Raw genomic sequence first — 16,686 nt, 5'->3', positions numbered from 1 at the left:
TAGGGACCCTCAGGTTTAAGGCCCCATTTATTCCTCCTTTGGAAGCCCTGCTTTCCTCCCTGGGCTGTGCTGGGTGGAGAGCGGCAGGAGTAACTGATAGGGAAAAAAGGGAGTGGAGGGTAAGCCATGTGACTAATGTACTAAAATGCATTGTCCAAAAGAGGCTGCCTGAGCGGTAGGGGGATCTGTGCTTTTGTTCCGAGGCCGCTTCCAAGTCAGTTTGTGCTGTGCCCAGCCCTCGCACCCGAGGCAGTGCCGAGAGGAAGCAGCCAGGCCCCGGCAGTCGCAGCTGGTGGCGAGAAAGGACAGGTAGTGGGTGGTGGTAGAGAAGGAAAGGGAAGAGTAACCGGTGGGTCTGGCTTTCCCCAAATAGAAATAGACAAACAACAGAAAGAGGGCAAAATCATCTTCCCAGGAAATGCTGACTGTGAGTGGGAACGGTCTAGGAATCGACGGGGATTCTGGTCAGAGTGAGACGGGCTTTACAGCAGCACCCCCAGGGCTCAGCTCTAGAATCGCCTGAATACAAGCATTTACACACTCACACACGTGCAGGTACAGACACATGCCCAGGCGTCCAGCATGTTATTGCTTGCCCCCCACCCCTGACTTATCTTTACACATACGGGCAGATGATGCATGGAGACAGGCTCAGAGATAAAGATACAAGGATTCCTGTGCCTGACACACCTGCCCAGCAAAGATGCATAGGTGATCCAGACAACTCGGGTGGAGTTGGAAAAACACCAAGTGCACATGTGTTTGAAAAATCCTTTCAGTGGTTTGGTAGCCTACTCCCTGTCTCCTATTTCTCTTAGACACCGTGGACTGATGGTCTTCACCACTGGCGGGCCCTCTCCTGGAGGGTACTTGGCACGTCCTTGACATCACGGCAGTTGGAGCTCTGGGGTTGAACGTTTGGGTACCGATGCAGTGAAGCAGCAGCCATACTGGGCTCATAGCTCTGCATGCTGGAAAGCATTTGGAAGGCAGCCTTTTTGTTGGACTTCTCTATGTAGTCCAGGCTCAGACAGTAATTCAGAGCAGTAATTCAGGACCAGTGATTTTTATAAAAGCTGTACAACAGGTCTTTCTCCCTTGACAAGGACCAGCACAACATGCAGCCCACATTGAGCTGATAGGGTGAGCTTTCCATCGGCCCCTCACTTGACAGTGTATGGAAGGCTCTTGGCTCTGGGCCTGATGCACACTGTCCTGAGTCCTGCCCCCAGCCTCGTCCACTTCATGCTGTTGTAGTATAGAAGCCACACTGTACATTGCAACATTGTATAGCTGAGCGCTGCACTCACAGCTCCCATTATTGAGCCCCTGCTGTATACAGGGCATTTTACAAACAGGGAAATTTCTGAGTAGTCGCTCCAGCAACCTCGTCCCCCAGGAGCATTCGGGTGGGAGAGCCTTGGGCAAAGTTTCCTGGACCACCTGCCTCCTAATCACCTGGGGTGCTGACGAAAAGGGCAGATTCCTGTGGTCTCTCCCCTCTGGACTATTTCTCTGGGGATGGGGCCAGTGAATCTGTACTTAATCTGCACCCCAGGTGGCTTGTCAGCACATTCAAGTTTGAGAAGCACTGGTTTAGGGTTTTGGGCTTGGAGGATGAGAAACCTTCCTGGGGTTGTCAGGTAATAGGCTCTTATCTGGTTTACCTCTGATGTTACCAGGGGAACTGTAGAGATCGCTTCTCCTTTGGGGACTGTTGGGTCCTTTAAGGGCCAGGCTGGGCCAGTTGGGGTCGGGTCGAGGAATGGCTGGCCCCTGAGAGGCTGTTTCCAGCCCTGGGTGGTTCCCTACCCGCTTCTGGCCCTGGTAGTGTTCAGCCTGCAGGAACTGGCACTCAGTGAAAGAATTTTGATTTCCAGTGGAATTTGTGCTGTCACAGGGTTTGACCCATGGGACTAGTGAAGAGATTGATGGGTTAGGGGAGCACGTGACTTGGCAGATGGCAGGACAGTGATAGATGTGAGAGCAGTTGGGGAAAGTGGAAACAGAGTAAGAGGAGGAGTGCCTCGGTCTGGCCTGGCCAAGGTGGGGTCCTGGGGAACAGTGATTCCAGACTTAGTCTAAACAGCTCATTCTAAGACTGATCAGACACATGGGAAATCTTTCCTAAATTGCTTATTGTTTCCCACAGTGAGTCCTTTTGAAGTGGTTGTCTTTGGCAGCCCTGAGTGTTGGGTGCACTGCTTTGTGTTCTCCAAGGTCATGGTCCAGTCATGACTTCTAGCAGTGGCTTCAAAGGCAGATTCCATAGCTCTGGTAAGTTCCTCAAGTTCAGGGTGTGAGAATGAGCGTAAGGAATACTTACGCTACAGAATCTTCCAGTAGCTCCTCAAATCAGTGCAGCATAGCGGGTCTGAATCGAGGCAGCGGGTTCACATCCTGCTCTGCCACTTACTATGGCTTTGGGGAGTCACTTAACCTCTGTGAGCCTCCGTTTCCTCATTTATAAAACGCAGACGGTAATACCACATAGGGTTATTGTTAGGATTGAACAAGATTAATATAAGAAAGCACTTGGTAAAGTGCTCTTTAAATTGGGATGGGCAGTGGAGTGATTGGCAGTGAGACACACCCCTGGATAAACAAACAAAATCTCTTAGCTGTTTCCTTAGTTGCCCAGTTAAAACACCAGAGTTGACCAGAACACATTTATTTCTGGACTCTAATTTAGCAATAGATTGTAGTGATAAATTACGCTACAGGGATTAGAGGTGGTATCACTGAAAGCGTCTCTGGGACAACTGAAGCCTCCCTGCCCTTTGAAGGAATTAACCAGGGCTTATCCTAGGGAGACATTGATAAAGCAGAAGTTTGACCACAGAACGTCTGCATGTGGCTTTGTTGGCTAAGTAGTAGGTTAATAGGAGGGATGCTGTGCAGGGGGAGGGGGTTTGATTGTGTGTTAAAAGCTTCTTTTTCATCTATCTCCAAGGAACACATACTCTGCTTCACCAAGTCAAATCACCATTCTTTGCCATGTGCGGATAGTAATAGCAGTAATAATAGCTACAGTGTATTATTTCACATCCCTGTGTCTGTGTGGTGAGATCAATATCCCCATTGCATAGATGATGAAACTGAGGTTTTTCAGAGGCTTGTCAACTGAAATAAAACACACAACATGAGAGCTGTGAGGTCACTTTTATTTGGGGCTTCCTGAGGACTAAAGCCTGGGAGACAGCCTCTCAGCTGGCTCTGAGGAACTGCTCCGAAGAGGTAGTGGGGGAGGTCAGCATATATATGACTTGACGAAAGGGGTACATGCAAGCAAGCACACGTCTTGGTAGAAGGTTGCTGCTAGTCATGAGGAGCAGACATCTCCATTAATGATTTTAGTGCTTTTCTAGATATGAGAAGATGCGAGAAATTGGGTTCATAAAATTTTCTCCTGAAAATGTCTAACTGTCTGAAGGGCTGTTCTGCCAGTTTTTCCAGAGCACAGAGTGCCTCATTCCTGATCTCTGCCCTGAATTCCTTTCAGGGTGTGTCGAAGGTCAGCAACTGCAGTGGCTAGTGACTTCATCCTTTTAGAGCCACTGGTGAGCGACATTCTTTAATTGGCAGGTTCAGTAACTTGTGCAAGCTCACACATCAGGTAGGGGCAGAGCCAAAATCTGACCGTCTGTCTCTGTAGTGTGTGTGTGCAATGCTTCTGTCCTGCCTGGGAGACCTTGGGGAGGAGGGCGCATGGGTGAAGGAAGGAGGACTGATGTCAGGGCGGCCTGTGGGTCGGAGTTTGAGGGAACTTATTCTTGGCCACTGAGGGGCTCCTTTGGTGGGGCTCCTGGGTTGACTCTTCACAGTTGGGGGTAGGGGTGCCAGTCTCCATAGGTGGTTAATGCCCAGGTCATGACCCCTGGGCTTTGCACAGTGGTTGATTCCTTTCCTAATTTCAGCATTGACCCACAGCAGGGTACGCTCATAGTCACCCTGGAAGACCACCTAGGAAGTTCATCTGGGGTAAAATGATGCAACAGCCTGCTTTCCTTAGGGGGCCTGAAAACACACACACACACACACACACACACACACAACCGTGTGTGTACCTCTTGGGGTCATTTGCTCTAGATTTTGCCTGTTTCTGTGGGTGCTTTAAGTTCATCTAGAATCTATGGGAATGACTTTTAGTTTTGAATTTGTAGGAATGAGAAGTAGCTGATTCTCTGTATTGGTTTAGGGTTTCCTTTCTTCTCTTCTTGTCCAAAGGTGTAGGGTGACAGTGTGTCCCAGATTTTTTTGGACAGACCAAGCTTAAGTATTTTGCTGTGTTGTTCCAATAAAAAAAAGTCCTAGAAAATAAGTTTAGGCAAATTATAATCAAATCAAGTCAGTAATTTTACAATGAAATGTGCCTTACCTACAGAAATTCTAAAGTTCACAGTATTAGGCTTTGAAAAAATATGATCACTGTTGATAGAGAAGAAGTGATAGTCTTTTTTTGGGTCTTGGAGTAGCAGAAAGAAAATAGTAAGTAGGGAGTAAAGATCAGCTTACTCGGACTTCCCTGGTGGTGCAGTGGTTAAGAATCCGCCTGCCAGTGCAGGGGACACGGGTTCGAGCCCTGGTCTGGGAAGATCCCACATGCCGCGGAGCAACTAAGCCCGTGCGCCACAACTACTGAGCCTGTGCTCTAGAGCCCGAGAGCCAAAACTACCGAGCCCACGTGCCACAACTACTGAAGCCCATGCGCCTAGAGCCCGTGCTCCGCAACAAGAGAAGCCACCGCAATGAGAAGCCCGTGCACCGCAACGAAGAGTAGCCCCTGCTCGCCGCAACTAGAGAAAGCCCGCACGCAGCAACGGAGACCCAACGCAGCCGAAAATAAAAAAAATAAAGTGCAGACTCAATTAAAAACAGGAAAAAAAAAAAAAAAGATCAGTTTACTCTTTGCCGGGGGGTGGGATGGGTGGGTGTTGGCACCGTGTGTGTGTGTGTGTAGAAGTTTCTTAAATTCAAAATGAAATTTATAACATTTTTTTTTAACAATATATTTTTTTAATTTAATTAATTTATTTATTTTTGGCTGCGGTGGGTCTTTGTTGCTGCGCATGGGCTTTCTCTAGTTGCAGCGAGCAGGGCTACACTTTGTTGCAGTGGCTTCTCTTGTTGCAGAGCACGGGCTCTAGGTGTGCGGGCTTCAGTAGTTGTGGCACGCAGTCTCAGCAGTTGTGGCGCACGGGCTTAGTTGCTCAGCGGTATGTGAGATCTTCCCGGACCAGGGCTTGAACCAGTGTCCCCTGCGTTGGTGGGTGGATTCTTAACCACTGCACCACCAAAGAAGTCCTATAACATGTTTTGATGAGGGTTAATTAACATGGCATAAATGTGCTAGCTGATTATCTTTCATTATTTTTTTCAGGGAAAGAAATAGAGAGAGGCACAAATCACCCCGGAATAAAGATGGCAGAGGGTCAGAAAAATCTGTCACCATTCAAGCTCCCACCGGAGAGCCCCTGTTGGCAAATGATTCTACTCGGACGGAGGAAGCTCAGGTAAGGATCAAAGGCAGTCTGTAAGTACACTGGCACTTGATCAAGCCTCTTTTCTGTAAATGTTTTCCTAAGTCTTGTTGTAATAGGTTCTCTTGGGTTTTTATCTTTATTTTTCTAGCATGTTAATTAGTTTATCTATATCCTGTGGTTTCTTGTTGGTCTAAGGACAGCCTGACCTACCATTGGCTAGCTTGAGGATTCTTCTGAAGTGTGATTGGTTGGCCTGCCTTGAATGGTGTTGAAAAGAAGCCAGCAAGGCTGACGACAGAGCAGAGAAGGGAAAGTTGCAGGCTGCAGGCTGAGACTCATTCCAAAGTAGAGCAGTGTAAGAGAGAAGGAAACTCGCTCTCCAGAGACCCTAAGTCATGTTAGGAAGAAGAGCTGAGAGGTTAGGACGGCCCAGACGAAGCCTCACTAAACCTGGAGCTGTACACTTAGATGCCTGCTAGGGAAACATAGGTGAGTGAAATAGACCCTGGGTTACACAGAAGAGGCAAAAATATATCAGGCTAGCTTGGGAGTAAATAGCAATCTGTGTGGCATGTCAGTGTCATGCCTGTGGCGTGGAGTGATGGAATCTGGCACCTGGAGAATGCATTTCCTCTGTCAAGGAAACAGCAGGAATGCAGGAATTCAGTGTTCCTGGGTCTTGCAATATTTAAGAAAAGCTGGAAGTTAGGATTTTATGTGAAATCATCCAATTTTAAAATATGGACTATTTATTAATTTTTTTAAAACATTGTGTGCGTTCTTCTCTCTGGGTCCCAACTGTCTCACAGTCTACTTGATTTGAATAAACATCTGAGCTATACTCAGAAACATGTTTGCACAGCCCCTTGAAGTATATGCATGTCTATCCTTGGCCCCAAATAAACTGATGTGTGCCCACACAGCTGTAAAGATATAGATAAGCATGTGTCTGTGTGTACCTATGGGTACAGACAGATGTGCATTTATAAGCAGATATATGGACTGAAATTGGAATTCTTCAGAGCATGCAAGATGCTCTTAGAAGCCAAAGCTGCAGTTGTGGTTGAATGTGGGGTTTGTTCAGTGGTAAGTAAATGCCTTTAGTCCTTACTATTGCACAGCCTGCCTTGGCTCTGGGGCAATCATAGGGATGGAGAGCCAGAGGGCTAGAGGAATGGTTGGATGGATGGGGCCAATCCTAAGACTGGACCACCCTTAGGTGCTGCAGGGGTCAGTTTCCTCCTGGATGTGAATTCAGAGGTGCTGGTGGCCCACTGTGAAGGCATTTTCGTCTGTCATCTTCTCTACATCTTGTAGCTCACTAGGAAGCTACATTAGGAAGCTGTTGGTGTTTACACCAGGGAAAAGCATTGAAGTGGGCATTTTGAGGCTGTATTTCTCAGCAGCTATGTGACTTGACTTTGGGCATTCACAACCTTTGTGGGCCTCAGTCTCTTCATTGAAAATCCAGGGGATTGAGATAGAAGATCTAAGATCCTTTCTCTTCTAAGAACCTCAGTCTTGGGAAGATTCTTGGACATCTTCATTTTTTAGGCAGAGATGTGCACATATTCTTAAAATGGACAGGGGATTTAGTTAGCAACTCTTTGGCAGGAAAAAGGGTGAGTAGCTAAATCAGCTACTTAACAAAATGACCACAATACTAGTGATCATTATTTCAACACCGATCAACTGAATATTAGGCCCAATACAAAACATGGAATCCAATGTTTGCCTTCACTAAGAGTGTTACAAAGTAACTTTACTAATCTGTAAACTCACCTTATGTTAAAGCAAGTTGTCCATCTTTGAATGTGTGGCTGTTTCTTCTTGTGCTTGTGTTTTCTTCTTTTTCAAAATTGAAGTAAATTCACACAGAGAAATAAACAGATCTTAAGTGTACAGTTTGAAAAGTTGTAATAGCTGAATAAATCCATATAACCCACACTCCTATTGAGATATATTTCTTTCACTCTAGAAAGTTCTCTTATGCTTTCCCAGTCAACCCCTGCCCCCAAACCCCTCTAAGGCAAGCCCTGCTTTGATTTCTATCACTGTAGATTAGTTTTGCCTGTTTTAGAATTTAATATAATTGGAATCATATTCTTTTGTTTTGGACTTTTTTTCACTCGGCATAATAACTTTGAGATTCATCCATGTTTTGCTGTGTTTCAGCAATTCATTCTTTTTTATTTTTGCTGAGTAGTGTTCTAGTGTATGAATATACCACAATTTGTTATCTATTCTCCTGGTGGATAGACATTTGGGTTGTGTCGTTTTTGGCATGAAAATAAAGATGTTATGAACATTCTGGTTCAAATCTTTTTGTGGACATATGTTTTCATTTATTTGGGGTAAAAATCTGGGAGTAGAATTGCTGGGCCATACGGTTAAGTGTAAATCTACATTTATATGAAACTACCAGACCAGTTTTCAAGAGTGATTGTACCATTTTAAACTTCCACCAGCAGTGAGAGAGTAGCGGTTGCTTGTGGCTGTTATCTTAACTAGTAACTTCCCTCATAGTACTTGATACTTGTAACTTTCCGAGTTGAAGAACTATTGTTCGCAGGTCCAGACCTTCCCTGCCGCCACCACTATTTCTTGCCATAGCTTGTACATTTCATGAATCATAATTTTTTTGATTGTTACTAGATTTGAGGTTATTGTTTGGCTGTGAGAGCTCTATCTTGCTGATTCAGCTATTAACTTAGATTTTTCTAAATTGGTATCTTACGCATTAATTGCACCCAACTTACCACCATGGCTGACTGTTTTTTCCAAGTTAAATCATATACACAAATTTCTGAGGCAAAAACCTCTTTGGACCCAATGTGGCTTTTCATTGTCTTCTTGCTCTGTTGTTGCTTTGGAATGACGTCGTAGTTGCTAGAGAAGTAGCGAAATTGTTTAAAACCCTGACAACTGGATCATGTTAAATGAAGAGACAATCACTCCAAACTACCTCAGACTTTAAAAAGCAAGAGAAAGTGAGACAGTGAAAGCAAGAAAGTAAAAGGCACACATTTTAGTAATCTCAGTATTTTTATGCTCTTGATGTTTAATTTGCCCTGAGAACATGTGTTTAGGGAGGAATTTTTGAGCTGTCCTGGCCAGAGATACTTGCATCTGCTTAGCTTGTTCAATGAGAAATGTTGTCAGAGTGCTTGATACTTATTGAAAACATCATGGAGTTTTAAAAGATGTGTGTACCAACTACAGGTGGCTTTTGATTTGTATGTAGCCATGTAAGTTTCCCTCCTGTGCAAGATCTTCCCTCCTCAGAGCTCCTGGAGGGCATAGTAATACTCCCCACTCAGGGATTGGGCTTTTAAAGTAAGGCTTTATCGCCCAGCCATGAATCAAGAAGGAAATGCAGAGGGTTCTCTTCTTAGGCGGTAGGTGAGCTCGCACACGTTAGTCTAACAGCAGGATTGTCTATCCCCGAGCCTCTCAGGAATGCCAACACAGTGGATGATAATCACTGTTGTAGTCACGAATCACCCAAACACACAAACAGGTCAAATTATGTTTTCTCTGTTTGAAAAGGTAAATATATAGTACATTTTGAAAAATTTCAATGAAAATTGTTAAAGTTAAAAAATTTCCTCTATTTAAAGAGCTAAGCCTCCATTTCCTAGGAAGCCCACGCATGTGGGTTGGTTGAAGGAGGTGGGCCCTCCCTGTCCCCCGTGCCTCTGCGGGCTTTGTGGCTTTTACACGTGACCTGCCATGTGGCTCTTCACCCTCACTGTTCTCTCCCTGTCAGGATGACAACTGGGGGGAGACCACCACGGCCATCACGGGCACGTCGGAGCACAGCATCTCGCAGGAGGACATCGCCCGCATCAGCAAGGACATGGAGGACAGCGTGGGGCTGGACTGCAGGCGCTACCTGGGCCTCACCGTCGCCACGGTGCTCGGACTCCTGGTCTTCCTCACCCCCATCGCCTTCATCCTGCTGCCCCCCATCCTGTGGCGGGAGGAGCTGGAGCCTTGTGGCACCATCTGCGAGGGACTCTTCATCTCCATGGCATTCAAGCTCCTCATCCTGCTCATTGGGACCTGGGCGCTGTTTTTCCGCAAGCAGAGAGCTGACGTGCCGCGGATCTTCGTGTTCCGTGCCCTCTTGTTGGTCCTCATCTTTCTCTTCGTGGTTTCCTATTGGCTTTTTTACGGGGTCCGCATTTTGGACTCTCGGGACCGAAATTACCAGGGCATCGTGCAATACGCCGTCTCCCTCGTGGACGCCCTCCTCTTCATCCACTACCTGGCCGTTGTCCTGCTGGAGCTCAGACAGCTGCAGCCCATGTTCACGCTGCAGGTGGTCCGCTCCACTGATGGCGAGTCCCGCTTCTACAGCTTTGGACACCTGAGGTGAGGGGGATCGTCTAGGGGCGGAAGGACCACTGATGTCTTGCTAGAAGACAGCTAGTCTTCAACAAGTGAGGGGTGACGGCAGGTGCCAAGAGCCAGGACCGGGCTCTGACTCTTTTTTTCAGGTTTTGGGAGGAGGTGTGTGTCTGTGTGTCTGTGTGTGTGTGTCTGTGTGTCTGTGTGTATGGCAGGGTGGAGGTGGGGTTGTTCATGTGCATTGACTTTCCTGATTTCTAGATGGGGTGGCACAGGTACTGGCTCTCTTCCAGCTTGGAGTTTTGTTGGGCCTATTTCCAAAGTTGTTGGCAGCCCTTAAAAATGATGGAGAAAGGAAGCCTTAGTGATGGCTGCTGACCTTGCTCCGGAAATTGGCCTGTGAACGATAGAGTAATCAACAGTTCCATTTTGTTCATAATGGTACATCTGGTTTACCCCATTGTCCCAGTGGAATTATTAATCATTCCTTTTCTCCCCACTCTCACAAGTGTCCTGGTTTGGGCAATAAATTATATGGTCACCTTAGTGATCCTCCAGTAAAGAATCAAGTACAAATTTGGAAGAGTTGAGTGTTTTAAAAATGTATGTGCGTGAGAAGAAGTTAGAAATACATTAAGATGTCATATTTTAAATCTGTGCATAAAATCTAATTATTTTGTGGTTAACTAAAAGAGTGATCATCATTATTTATTTTATTTTGTTTTTATTTACCCCGAGGTAAGCACTTTGTATAGATTGTCTTCACAGAACTCTTTGGTGTGGGTACTATTAATCCCTATATTACAGATGAGGAGATGGGGGTTTAGGGAATTTAAGTAATTTATACAAAAGAACATGACTAGCTTTGTTTAGGATCCACTAGATGCCATGAAGCCAGACCTAAGTTAATGCCCCCATTATGGCATCTCTCACGTGGCGTCATTGGCCTATTTTTCTATGTTTTCTTCCACAAACTGTGGGCTCCCTGAGGACAGGTGCCGTGTCTTACTCTTCTTTGCATCCTCAGTGCCTGGCCTAGAGCATAGCACATGGTTGGCACTCAGATGGTTACCGGATGAGAGAATGACCTGGGATGTGTGACATTGTCCTCTCCTAGGGCTCTCCTCCCTCCTCTGCATCAACATGTGTGTCGACGTGTGTAACCTGCTTGGCGTATGGTAAGCACTTTGTTGGTTGTAGCTATTACTGCTGTGATACTGCAAAGCAGCCAAGATGGCAAGGGCACCTTAGTGGAGATCAGAACAATGGGCTTTGTCATATTTTTGGCTGGGGCCCCGGGGAGGTGGCCCAACCCCGGTTTGGAGTCAGTGATACTGCCAAACCATCTCGGTGTTGGCACGAATCTTCTTTCATTCCTCTGGCTCAGATGTACCGCCTGAGGACTGGGGTGGTTTCGCATTCAAGGCCTGTGCCACCTTGACCGATCCTTGGAGGGAATCGGTGTCTGAGTCCCAGGCTCTACGCAGCAAAATCAGGTGTATTGAGTCCTTTGCAGATACCAGAGGGGCTCTGAAGGCAAGTAAGTCTCTGCTGCTTATTCATCTCAGGCAGCTTTCTTTCCCCATATTTTACATCGGAGAATGACCAGCAGACTTGTATTAAACGTCTGCTGCCTACAGAGCCCGGACCTGGGGGCTCCAGAGACACAGGGTGGCTGCCTCCAAAACTCTATCCCGGAACTCCTTGGAGGGGGACCAGTGCCACACTGTGAAGTGCACAGTTGCAGACACAGGCCTTGGAATGGGCGACGGGAACACAGGAGGATGGGGGGCGGTGGACTTCAGGCAGTGACAGCGATAAAGCCCGGCCACACATCAATCTCAGGACTGGACAGGTTTTGCTAAAGGTCAGGAGGGTGGAGAGAAATCCAGCTCTGGTCACAGAGAGATGAGTGACATTTGGGACTCTGTAAATGTAAGTAGCTAATACCCTGGCCCGTTGTGAGGCCTGCCGTGGTTTTGTGTATTGGTTCAGCCCTAGTTGTGTGAATCCCACCTGCGGAGGTGGAAAGGGGAAGGGAATCTTCCCACTTTAGGTAGTCCAGGCAGTGGGGCTGACTCCCTCCGTGGGCTCCCATGTCCCTCCTCCCTCTAGGACTGCTTGCTCTGTGTGCTGGATCAGGGTGGAGGCGGGGAGGGGACACACAAAACAGCCCCAGGGCAGTGTGCCACGGTATGTGCAGAAAACTGTGGGTGGTCCCAGTGCCTCACCACATGGCTGCGCCAGCCAGGGGTAGACCTGGGGAGGAGACGCAGGGCCCACGGTGCCGTGTGGCCCAGGGCTTGCCGCGGACCCCTCGGGGTTGTCCTCACCATGACCAAACAGCTGCCTAGTCCTTACCTGCTATCCCTGAAGCCACTCACCCCAGCTCCCCAGGGAGACGGAAGGCAGCCCGGGGGTGGCCCCGTATCTTCCTTCCGGCCCCTCTGCAGGGCCATTTGTTTTCCTCCTCTCCTGCCTTCATAAGGCCCCCCTTGCCCCTCACATGGAGACCCTGGCTGTGGGGTGGAAAGATGGCCAGGGAAGGAGAGGTGTCTTTACTCCCAGAACCCTCGGGCGGGGCCGGCCACCCATGCGACAGCCAGGCTGCGAGATCTGGGGCGGGCTCGGCATCCGTCTCTCCCTGCTGGCCCCCGTGGGCCTGTCACCCGCCGAGCATTGGGCTAAATCTGGTCTAAACCCATCGGTGGCTGGAAGATTCACTGGGCCAGAAATAGAACTTCTAAGCCCTTTTGTAAAGTGTCAAAACAGGAGGGAAGGGGGAATCGGAATAGACACAAAGCAGGTCCCAGGGATCAGAATAGCAGGTCATCCCCAGACCTGCCCGGAATCAGGCCAGTCTACTCTCCCGTTATGTAAGGCCCTCCCCGGAGCAGCGACCTACTGGGCTGGGATGCAGAGCGATGGCGAGTTCTTTTGTTGTTTGGTTTTCAAAGGTGATTTTATAAAGTCAACTGAGCTATTTTTGAGAATAGTCAGAAAAATGTCTATTCTTTAGTGTCTTAAAATATGCTTCTCCTTAGCTCTCATAAAAGGTACTTGCAGGGGCCTTGCTTGTTGGCAGGAACGGGGGTCTGGGCTTATTTGAAAACTTTCAGAAATGTAAAAGGTTCCAGTTGTACAAAGTGAGACCCCAAAGTAGATTAAGATACATCCTAACCTTTGCCCAGTGCCGTAGGGATTACCAGGGCTCTTCAGGATGTCTCCCTTTCCCCTCCTCGCTGCTGTCAGGGGTGGGGGCAGGTGCTGTAGTGGTGTCGCCCCTTTACAATTGAGGGCCCCGAGCCATAGGTTCAGGGACCTGCTTGAGACCGCAAGGAACCAGCGCCTACCTGTGCATCACACTCCGTCCCCGTGTTCTCTGCAGCATCCTGGGGTCTTGGCACATTGGGTTCGTAATTCTCCACACATACCTCACGTGTCACTTTTCTTGGCCAAGTTCTCGCAACGAGTTGCTAACTTTTCCAGGATTTCACCAAACACTAGGTTTTGATCTGACTGTATCTGGGGAGAAACCCAGAAGAAAAAAGAGACTTAAAATGACATTTAATGATCCTCATTAATGATTTCTCAGTTTTGAAATCTTTAAAGGTAAATCCTGTAAATATTGGAGCATAGCAGCCAGTGTAATTGACTGACTGAATCCAAGATGCAGAACAAAGCAACAACAATGGAAACCTTACCAGTTAACACTGACATAGACCTTAACATGTGCCAGGCACCTTCTAAGCTCTTAACATGTAACTCATTGAATCATCACAGCAATCCTGTGAGATAGGCACTGTTACCCTCATTTTCAGGTGAGGAAACTGAGGCTTGGAGGAGTTATGTAGGTTGTCTATGGCCACACAGTTTGTAATTGTGGGAGCCAGGATCTGAGCCCAGGCTGGTTCCAGAATGATCTTAACCGTTTCACCATGGTGCCCCTGAACAGATGTGTTCATGTTCACGTCACTGCTTTAAGAACGCATGAGTGGACTTGTAAGCATTTTTTGAGTGCTTACCATGAACCAGGCTGGGTGCTAGATATTTTTGTACACCTTTTTCTATCTCATTTAAATCATAGCTTCAGGGCTGGAAAGGAGGGTGTGAAGAGGATTGTCAGAGATGGCTGGCTCCCACTCTACGGTCATTCCTTAGCTCCATTGGTTCTTTTATTCAGTCGCTCAGCAAACAAAACCTCTGCCTTATAACCACAGTAGTAAGTAGGTTTGAGCCTTTGTCTGGTCAAACTTTTTTTTTCTTTTTTTTTTTTTTTTTAATTTATTTTTAGCTGCGTTGGGTCTTCATTGCTGCACGCGGGCTTTCTCTAGTTGCGGCGAGCGGGGGCTACACTTTGTTGTGGTGCAGGGGCTTCCCGTTACGGTGGCTTCTCTTGTGGAGCACGGGCTCTAGGCACACAGGCTTCAGTAGTTGTGGCTCACAGGCTCAGTAGTTGTGACTCGCGGGCTCTAGAGCGCAGGCTCAGTAGTTGTGGCGCACGGGCTGAGTTGCTCTGTGGCATGTGGGATCTTCCCGGACCAGGGCTCGAACCCGTGTCCCCTGCATTGGCAGGCGGATTCTTAACCACTGTGCCACCAGGGAAGTCCCCTGGTCAAACATTTTTAACTTTCTGTTTGTCACATGTCCTGAAGAATAGCAGTCCCCAACCTTTTTGGCACCAGGGACCGGTTTCATGGAAGACAATTTTTCCACGGATATGAGCTGGGGGGGGTGGGGGTGGGGGTGGGGGGCGGGTCAGGCGGTAAGGGGAGGGATGGGGAGCGATGGGGAGGGATGGGGAGCGGCAGATGAAGCTTTGCTCGCTCGTCCGCTGCTCACCTCCTGCTGTGTGGCCCGGTTCCTAACAGGCCGAGGACCACTACTGGTCTGTGGCCTGGGGGTTGGGGACCCCTGCCAAAGAAGACCTCTTTTATCTATGGCTGTTAAAACCACCCCAAACCTTAGTAGTTAGGGCAACATTATTATCTTTTCTCATAGTTCTGTGGGCTGGGCTCAGCTGGGAGGTTCTTTGGCTGCTCTGGCCAGTGGTCCCTGTGCAGTCATGTGGTGAATCCACTGGGATTTTGCTGCTTTCTTGTCCAAAGTATTCTGTGGTTCTCTCCTTCCCCAGAGGGCCTTCCCTCTGGGGGAGTAGTGTCTTCATTAGTGTAGCTAGACAACTTCTCAGGGCTCCTAAGAACACACAAGCAGAAGCTCTCAGGCTTATATATAAGACTTAGGCCTGGAACTCGCCCAGTACTACTTGCACTGCATCCTCTTCTTAGAGCAAGTCAGAGCCCCAGCCCAGATTTAAGGGGCAAAGACTGCACCAGGTGGGGGATATTGGAAGTGTTGGTTCATTGGGGTTCACTGTGTGGCAGGCTCCCACAACAACCTCAGGCCCTCAGTCTCAGAGCCTGCATATTCTTACAGTTCTAAAAAATTTAATTATTGACTTAGAGATCTCCAAGAGTCCAGAAGTAACATATTTCAAGTCAGGGAAAGAGCTGCGATAAGGAGGTACATGAACATCAATGGAGGGTGATCGCTGGTAGTCATCAGCAAGGACAGAAACCACAAAAGCAGATTTAGCTCTCGTCTCAGTCGTCTGGGAAACTTGTCTATTCACAGTGACCCATTCTGTAAGATATTCATATTGCCGAAGCTCCATTGTACCTAATTCAGCCAGCAGGTTTTTTAACTCAATGCTTCATTCATTGAGACTAAAAGTATCTTACAAATTGGCATTGACTGTGGACCATTTAATCAAAGTTCTGGTTACTGATCACAGAACCACCCATGCTTTAGAAGAAATGATTCTTGGATTGCTTTTCAAACAGTGGAAATTTATGATCATGTATGATTGTAGCATTGTGTTGAAAAGGAACTAATACAGACTGAATGTGTTCCTTGAAAAATTCATAGCTAGAAAGGAGGAAACAAGGAACCTGTTATTGGATGATGGAGAAAAGGTGATCTTTGTGATAAAATGGCAAAGAACTTGGCGGGATTATGTGCATGTTCTAGTGTTTTTGTGGGAGGTAGAACTTAGAAGCAATGAGATTGGATATTTAGCTGAGGAGAGTTCTAAGCAAAGCATTGAAGGTACAGCTTGGATCCTCCTTATTGCTTATAGTAAAATGGGCGGAAAGAGATGAACTGAAGAAGGAATTGTTAAGCAAACGGTAACCAGAACTTGAAGATTTGGAAAATTCTCGGCCTATCCATATTGCAAAAAAATGATGAAGCATATACTAAAGAGAACACCAAGGGGGTGGCCGACAGCCATTTGATAAGGAGATTAGTATGGGTGTGAATCAGGGATGGAATCAGCCATCTCAGCAGAAGATTATACTACTGGGATTATACCAGTAGAAACACTGTCAACTGGGACTAAAGGAAACAGAGAAAGTGGGGTGGAATGAGGGAATGCTATGAACATGCATTATCCTTCAAGAAAAGAGAAGAATGACTCCAAAGGTGATTCGGATTCATCACTACTACCACAGGGCCAGGGGCAAGGCTGCTTCCCCATTGGTTTCAGAGGATGGTCCCCTGCCTGGATTTCAGTGGGCCAGGTGCCCAGTGCAGACAGCTCCATTGGCAGGGCCACCCCACAGAGCCTTAGGAGGGTGATGTTGCCACCACAGTGAGCCCCAAGGACAAAGTGTTGAATCAAAGAGGATTATTCTCAAGCGTTAAGATCTATGTAGGGACTTCCCTGGTGGCGCAGTGGTTAAGAATCCACTTGCCGACGCAGGGGACACGGGTTTGATCCCTGGCCCGGGAGGATCCCACATGCCGTGGAGTGACTAAGCCCGTGTACCACAACTACTGAGCCTGTGCA

The 16,686-nt window shown here is 47.5% G+C and overlaps 1 protein-coding gene across 3 annotated transcripts in view; it reads left to right on the top strand.

Moving 5' to 3' along the window:
- VANGL1 (VANGL planar cell polarity protein 1) overlaps window positions 1-16,686 on the top strand; it is a 50,515-nt gene that overhangs the window by 12,230 nt on the left and 21,599 nt on the right. For all 3 annotated transcript variants that reach the window (XM_061186128.1, XM_061186127.1, XM_061186129.1), the window contains exons 3-4: window positions 5,381-5,513; window positions 9,253-9,860. In XM_061186128.1, the coding sequence (XP_061042111.1) occupies window positions 5,381-5,513; window positions 9,253-9,860 (741 nt within the window). The remainder of the gene's footprint in view (window positions 1-5,380; window positions 5,514-9,252; window positions 9,861-16,686) is intronic.

This window comes from Eubalaena glacialis, chromosome 3 (assembly GCF_028564815.1).
Source record: "Eubalaena glacialis isolate mEubGla1 chromosome 3, mEubGla1.1.hap2.+ XY, whole genome shotgun sequence".
Classification (NCBI taxonomy): Eukaryota; Metazoa; Chordata; class Mammalia; order Artiodactyla; family Balaenidae; genus Eubalaena; species Eubalaena glacialis.
This window is presented reverse-complemented; position numbering and strand designations above follow the sequence as displayed.